This window comes from Anopheles arabiensis, chromosome 3 (assembly GCF_016920715.1).
Source record: "Anopheles arabiensis isolate DONGOLA chromosome 3, AaraD3, whole genome shotgun sequence".
NCBI lineage: Eukaryota > Metazoa > Arthropoda > Insecta > Diptera > Culicidae > Anopheles > Anopheles arabiensis.
In genome coordinates this window covers 64,863,533-64,871,457 of record NC_053518.1, presented here as the reverse complement: position 1 = coordinate 64,871,457, position 7,925 = coordinate 64,863,533, and the positions used below count along the sequence as shown (strand labels likewise).

General features: G+C 44.7%; 1 protein-coding gene across 1 annotated transcript; it reads left to right on the top strand.

The window, feature by feature from the left end:
- The first annotated feature begins 4,853 nt into the window (after positions 1–4,853).
- On the top strand, positions 4,854–7,922 carry LOC120900475 (synembryn). Its single transcript, XM_040307523.1, has 4 exons — positions 4,854–5,119; positions 5,224–5,591; positions 5,654–5,828; positions 5,900–7,922. Exons 1-4 carry the CDS (start codon positions 5,039–5,041, stop codon positions 6,920–6,922), a joined length of 1,647 nt encoding a protein of 548 aa, XP_040163457.1. The 5' UTR covers positions 4,854–5,038; the 3' UTR covers positions 6,923–7,922.
- Positions 7,923–7,925: the final 3 nt, after the last annotated feature.

The window sequence follows — 7,925 nt, the reverse complement described above, 5'->3', positions numbered from 1 at the left end:
TCTTCTTCTTCTTCTTTTTCTTCTTCCTCTTCTTCTTCTTCTTTTGTACCGTTTTTCGGCCAAGGCCTGTCTATGCCCCCTAGTGAGCTTGGCTTTCAGTGACTTATTAATTTAACCATAGCAGGATAATCAGTCCTACGTATGGAGGCACGGGCATATTGTGATGTTGTACGCGTTGAAGACTGTATCACGAGACCGGCATTGTGAACATTACTTTTATTATTTTTTCAAATTATTTTTTTTTACAGACATCGAATTGATGTGAGTCTATTAAATGCCTTTTGTCAAATGTCCATTTGTACCTACGGTATTCATTATGTTTGCTGTTTACTTCAGTGCCACAGTTTACCGTTCTTCTCAAAATATTATGTGCTGTCCGACATTTTAACTCCACATGTACTATCACCTCACATATACATCACACTCAAGTTTTCTTGCGTTTCCTACTGCGAACGATTACATGACTTTTCCTGCTGCAGCACCTCGCTCCAGCTTTACAGCTGCTAGTTCAATGAAAAGGAAAACACAACAACAAAACGAAAACACTTTGCACACCACGATAGAAGTAAAAAAAAATCTGCTCATTATAAAAAAACACACACACACGCCAAGACTACTGCAAAAGAGGGGCGACAGTAGATAACGGCAACCCCACGGGCGGCTCTCGTAGAACGCAGCATCGCACGCACATGAGCAAGCGGAACTATCTGCGCTAAACATAATACAGCTGATGTCGAGGACGGACCAACACAGGCACACGCACACATTGTCACTTGTACAGTATCTTCCATAGCACCATAGCATCTTCCCATGTTGTCCGTGTTTCACCTTGTTTTGCTTAGCATAATTAATGCGCTGGCTTTTCTGGGACGAAGATGACAAATGCGTAGAGACACACTCAAACTCAATAATGAATTCTGCGGATGGTTGATGCTCCCACAATGCTTCCAGAAATAGCACTAGAAAAAGCGATCTTTCATCCCCTCAATCGTGATCCCGCAGTTACATTTCGATGTCTATGTAATTTCCATATTCTACAAGTGTATGACTACACGCTTATCCCAGAGGTATGACACACCGATGCATTGTAAAAGGATGCATGATATGTTTGTGAACATTGAACCGGTTTCTAATAATGATTCTATGACAAGAAAGAGGTAAAAATAGTACATCTACGGGCGATTGGGTGTTAAAGTACCTTGAGCGCGTTTCCAACCACGTGGCGATCGCGCAACGGAACCGTTAAGATGAGATTATCTCAGAGTAATGACTTTTGCTACCATCAAAACGATGTTCTAAAACTTCTTAGAGCGTCATAAGCCAGGAGTTTCTTCGATTCTAATCTATCCAATTGTGGCATATGATCATTACAACATACCTGAATTACCTTCAATATACTTGATCTTCTAGATTATGGTGCTTCTTTCGAACTGCTATTTCGCTATCCAAAATAGTTTGTCAGCCTATTTGTACTGTTGTTACACCAAACGATCACTTCTGACTGCTCTGCTACAATTGTTTCGTCCGTTTATGCAAGCCTCCTTTTGCGTCCTCCTTTGCGTAGCATTCGTTGTGTGTGCTTTATGTTTATCTTTTACAGGAATTTATGATCGCATAGGTTGTATCGATGTATGTGTGAGGTAGGATATTGCTGCTCTTCACACAGCTGTAAAGGGATGGTCAAAGGGAAAGGATAAGCATTGGGCTGATTCATGCGGGAGTGAAGATCTTGGCAAAAAGGGTTTCTCTCTTATCTTTCTCGACATGCTCTAGCCTGTTATGCATGATAGATGAAATTATGCCTTATCTTCTCTTTCTATCACTGTATTGAGTGTCGTAAAATACGCATGAACAGCTATAGCAAAACAAAATCAAAACTCGTTCTCTCATTGACGCATGCTGCGTACAGCCAAAGCCTGCAGAACCTGTTCCCGGTAATAGATGCAGACACTTTTGAGAACTTTTTGAAGAAGAACTTGTTGCGTATGACGTCATTGCAAGATTGCAGGATTCCGATGGAAGTTGATCCGAGGGTGGTTTAGCGCATTTAAAACCAATGTGTGGTTATCGTAACGATTAATCGATTTTTTGTTTCTTGTTATTTGACATGGGCAGGATTTTTACAGCGATTGATTAAGCAATTTCCCATTCCCCAGCAATACTTTTCCCCTATAAATGAATATTTTAATTAGTTCATGGTCGTTCTGAGTATTGAAAGTAGTCTTACAGTAGAAAGTAAAATTAATTTAAATTTATTCCTTTAAAAAAGCTTGTTTGGCCAAACTCCCCCTCCATTAATGGTACACGACCCCTGCATCAACAGTCGAAATTTGTCTTGCAATGTACATTTCCTAAAAATTGACTCAAAAAGCTACATTGTGGTTGGCATACATTAGAGCATCCCCCGTTTTAACTTGTTTTACAATTTTGGCTCATATTTTTACCGATAAAGCATTTTATTAATACCCCACTTTTTCCTTGGTGATGTTCGCCACCCCTGACCAAAGCGTTTGACATTTGACCACTTTCTCCCGAGACTGACATTGTTTTGACCAGAATGACCAGAAATACCGATTTATCTGTATTTCTACCGATTTTTTATACGCCTACCGATTCACAGATGACCGCCCTAAAACTACCGATATTCAAATTATCCTACCGAAAATCACAGATATTTGATTTTTCAGTTGTTTAAGCTTAATCTGTGGCAATTAGGATGCTGTCACCGACAAACCGACGTGACTTCAAACAAAATGAGCTTCAAAAGTTGTCTAATTATTTCAAATGAAAATACGTTAAACACTAGCGCCATCTCTATAATGATTCACTTACTACACTGACAAAAAGAGTAACTGCTAAAAGCCCTTTTTGTTTTTCTCCCCAACTTCCAACGAAGAATATTTTCTCCACTTTTCACATCATTTCCCAACCGCCACAGATTAAGCTTAAACGACTGGAAAATTGAATATCCATAGAAAAAAAAATGAAAGCTCCACAGCTTCATTGGTTTGATCCGTAGATGGCGTATTACAACTCATCATTATATTGCTATCCTTTTCTTGCGATGTATTTCGACAAGTTTCATCTTATCATGACCTCCTAACTTTCTGAGCAAAAATCTATATAAATGGTCGTGTGGTCAGATACGTGGGTATCAACACCAACGACCATTACTCAAATCTCACTTGCTTCAGTGCTGGTGGTTTCCGTTGGAGTTTAGTATTTAAACAATTGTATCGCCGTTCTAGTTCTAGCGATGCATAACTTCAATGCGAAACCATACAATAGTACAGAGGAAATGAGAAAGCTCTCCTCCAAGCGATGAAGCTCATCTGGTTGGGGTATCCCACCAACAGAGAGCGCCACCAGCTTTTTCGCTATTTTTAGAATGCATGAGTCGTTTGCCGTCTGCTAAACGAAGTCTTTCTATATTCTGTTTAGGTAGAGAACTTGAGTCGTTTAGAAGCCGTCTAGTGGTCGTTTAGTGGATTTGTGGCACTTGGGTTCCCAACCGCCGCAGATACGTGGGTATCAACACTAACGACCATTACTCAAATCTCACTTGCTTCAGTTCTGGTGGTTTCCATTGGAGTTCAGTATTTAAACAATCGTATCGCCGTTCTAGTTCTAGCGATGCATAACTTCAATGCGAAACCATACAACAGTACAGAAGAAATGAGAAAGCTCTCCTCCAAGCGAGGAAGCTCACCTGGTTAGGTAATCCTACAAACAAATAGTGCCACCAGCTTTTTGCTATTTTCAGAAAGCATGAGTCGTTTGCCGTCTGCTAAACGAAGTCTTTCTATATTTCGTTTAGGTTGAGTGCTTGAGTCGTTTAGAACCCGTTTAGTGGTCGTTTAGTGGATTTGTGATTTGTGATTTGTGGATTTGTAACGCAAGTGTCACGTCGGTTTGTCGGTGGTTAAAGCTTACCCGACCGACAAAGAGAATGAATTTTTCAGGCGAAGGGTAGGTAGAAACATACGGTGGGGGTCCGGCCCAAGATCGGATCCGAAGTCCGTTGTTTTGGGCTGAAAATTAAAAATGTTTAAATGTTCGGTTTACTCATTTTAAATTTGAATATACGATCGGTTAAGTTTAAAAATGTGATCGTCGTGGCGATCGCTCGTAAAGAGAAATTGAATTAAATGAAATTCAGAAAATAAAGGTGTCGCGTTTGCAACAATAAAATCGTATCCAATGAAGAATTGCTGTGGCCCTAAGCGGTCGCGTGGAGCCCCGAGAAAATGAACTTGCACCCATTGAGAAGAAAATGTGCATCTAAGTCCTTATTTGGCTTAGAATTCCTAACGCCAGGACTCCACAGAGCATAACACGGAGCGCAACATAACAACTGACAGCTGCCAAACGCTTCAGAAAACGCTTCTTTAATGGTAACAAGTTTTGAATGTCCTTAGTAGGCCGCTCATTGCTCGTAGAAAAACTACCAACTTACTGCGATGACCGACAGGTATTTAAACGCTTTGCCTCCTTTCCCAAGCGTTTTCTGAAGCGTTTGGCAGCTGTCAGTTGTTATGTTGCGCTCCGTGTTATGCTCTGTGGAGTCCTGGCGTAATACAATTTTCAGATCGACACTTTAGAAAGTCCTTCATTTGTGTAACCGCTGAACCAAATATAATCCATATCCTAGATAAAGGATGCATATTCTCGTGAGATGGAACTTTCATTTTGCGCATTAGCTTAACACTTCTTTCGCTTTCACTTCTTTTAACTCAGTTAAGTTTCGAGTTTTAACCTACCAAAAACTACCGATAAAATTTTGATGCGCCTACCGAAAACCGCCAAAATAATCTGGCCACACTGATTTTGACAGCCCGTTGTAGATTGTTTTGCTTTTTTGTTTTGATTGCGATCGATTTGTTCAGAAGCACCCCCAAATTTGTACTGCACCCTCGGAATCGTCGTGTAGATATAATCCAATTTAACCATTTCAAACCGGTACGGACCGTGGCTCGAGCAGGACGTGGTCGTAAGTTAACTTAGAATAGTGCGTGCGCGTGTGCAACAAGCAATAGCGATGGATGCGGAAAGCTTAAGCTGCCTGCTGAGCGGTGACTACGGGCGGGTGAAGGAAGCACTGGTGAAATTCAACAAACAGGTAGGTCATCCCCGGCCACATTGCACGCAATTCCCCCTGGACGCTGTGGGCGACGTAATCGGTACTAACGTTAATGCTTCCCTTCCCTCTCATGGGTCTTACAGAATTCCCAGGTGTTTAACTTTATGCACTTCACCAGCACGGGCCAGTGGGTGGTGATCTGGAACAAGCTGTTCGAGTACCTGGCGGACCCGGCCATGCCCCACCGGGTAGACTGTTTGATGGCAATCAAAGTGCTGGCCCGCGACAAAACCTACCTGAACGAGACGGTTAGCGGGGAGCAGCTGGATGGGCTGCTGCAGCTGGCCGGCATCGGAAGGCCGGAAGGGTGTGACGCGCCGGCCAGCGAGGAGGTACAGGTGGAAGCCCTCAAATGTCTCAGCAATATGATATTCCAAAGCACCAAGTGCCAGGAAATGTGTCTCACCAATGCATCCACCGAGGGCATCATCCGGCGCGTCAAGATGTACAAGTGCGTACGAATGCAATGGAAGGTGTAATGGAGGAAGTTTAATTAATTTAAATACATTTTAGGGAAGCACCGTACGGGTACGATATCAAGTATTTCGACATGAAGCTACTGTTTCTGCTGACAGCGATCAATTGTGATATTCGGGCCAAAGTACGCGATCAGCTGCACGGGCTGGTGTATCTGGTGGAAACGCTGGATCTGTTCATGAGTCAGGCGGCAATATTTAAGGAATTCAGCGTAAATATTACCCGGTGATTTATTGTGACGACGATTTTTGATCTATTTCCGTTACTTAAATCACATTTTAGGACAAAGATCTTGATCTAATCAACGAGGTGCTGAAGGTGCTGTTCAACCTAACAGTACGCTCGACGGACAATCTCGTCCCGGAGGAGGAGGAAGCGACGCAGTTCCATCGGCTCGTGACCGTACTGCACGATCTGTTCTTCTACCGCACGCTGAACAGGGACAAGATTGTGCTGCTACACTCCAACATCGTCAACCTGCTCACGAGCGTCCCGGTAAGCTGCTACGTCGAGCTGGTATCGTCGCTGCACTCCAAGCTCGACAGCGCTTCCACCCCCGGCAGCGATGGACCCGACCCATCCACCGTCGTCCCGTTCGAGGCCAACAACGTGTACGTCCTGCACGTGCTGGTAGAGTTTCTGCGCAAAAACTTCCAGAAGGCGGAAAAGAAATCGGACCAGTACGAGCTGCTGTCGCCCATACTGACCGTGCTGATCAAGGCGGTGCGGGCCGATGGCGTTCATCGCCGGTACGTAAGGTCGATCATTCTGCCACCGTTGCGTGATGTGCGCGACCGTCCGGAGGTGGGCAAAGAGCTGCGCAACCATCTCTGCTCCCTGCTGACCAGCCCCTGCACCCAGATCGCTGACCTGTCGGCGGAGTTGCTGTTTGTGCTGTGCAAGGAGAACGTCGGCCGGATGATAAAGTACACGGGGTACGGTAATGCGGCGGGTCTGTTTGCTAACCGGGGACTGCTGGGTGGTCGCACCGGCAACGGTGGCGAGCAGTACTCGTCGGACAGCGAGGATAGCGATACGGAGGAGTACAAACAGATACAGCACGCGATCAATCCGGTGATTGGGTGCTACGAGCCACCGAAACCGAACCCACTGGAGGGTATGTCGGAGGAGCAGAAAGAGTACGAAGCGATGGAGCTGGTGAAGCTGATGGATAAGCTGCAGCGGCAGGGGTTGATACAGCCGTGCAAGATCGGCGAGGACGGGAAGCCGCACGCCGTCGATCACATAATGGAGCTGCAGGAGGAAATACCGGAGCAGCAGCGGGATCATAAGCGAAAGACATAGATGCCGGAAAACCGCCGTAAGGGACCCGTTTTTGCACACCTTCCCCCTCCCCTAGTCGTTTGCAGCATATTTTTGCCGGTTCAAACGGTTTCAAGCGCAAACAAGGCAGCAAGTGTTCGTCCTCGGGGCTGGCAAAAGGGCGCTAGCGTGAGCGTACGGCTATGATGTGATGCCAAAAAAAAACACACTATTTAGCTCAAACCCATTCATCGCCGCACCCGGCACGCGGACAAGGCACAGGCACCTGCGATCCCGCCGAACGCGTACCGGCGCATTGTCGCCCCGCGCCCATTGCCAAAACTAACATTCGAAAATCGGGTTACCGGTTTAAATAGATTTACGCGTAGAGTTAATGGTCCTCCCCCCCCCCCCTCCCCACGTTACGTTCCGTTCCGTTTTTCGTTGTATTGTTTGCCGGTATTTTATTGACTCGTGCGTGTGTGTGTCGTGCCCCAAGCATAACGGAGACAAAAGCCATTATGAATTGATAGTTTTAAATATGTAACTGCTTCCGTCGCGCAAAAAGAGGGGGAAAACGTTTTAATCGATCGCTTGTGTAAAAGCAATCCAAAGTAAAGGGCAAAGGATGACGAAAAACAATCAAACGTTGCGATCAATATTGAAGCAGTAGAAGAAGGTATACGGCGCTCATTAAACGTTAACATTGCTGCTCAAGCAACTGCACCATACCTTCCCGCGGGATATTTCGGATATCCTTATTCCACATTGACATCACGAGCGAATTTCCGCTACTATTACTACTACTATTACTAATACTATTATATGCCAACGCTGACCATTCGATGTTGTTTATCTCTGCAGTTGTGTTTCCGGGCCCATCGGGTTCCGGAAGTTCTCGTTTTAGTTGTTTACTACTGTTTCGTAACTCCTGAATGTTGTTTGTAGAGACTGTTGTATTTATATCGAACCATGGATCTCCAGCCAACTTCAGCCAATAATAAAAAAAACCAATATCTTATAACTTACGTGACGACGCTAAGAG

What these genes read in the sequence shown, in the direction of transcription:
- LOC120900475 (XM_040307523.1), top strand. Translation starts at nt 5,039, where the DNA reads ATGGATGCGGAAAGCTTAAGCTGCCTGCTGAGCGGTGACTACGGGCGG. An exon ending in TGGTGAAATTCAACAAACAG is followed by an intron (nt 5,120 to 5,223) that starts GTAGGTCATCCC and finishes TGGGTCTTACAG; the next exon opens with AATTCCCAGGTGTTTAACTT. An exon ending in CAATATTTAAGGAATTCAGC is followed by an intron (nt 5,829 to 5,899) that starts GTAAATATTACC and finishes ATCACATTTTAG; the next exon opens with GACAAAGATCTTGATCTAAT.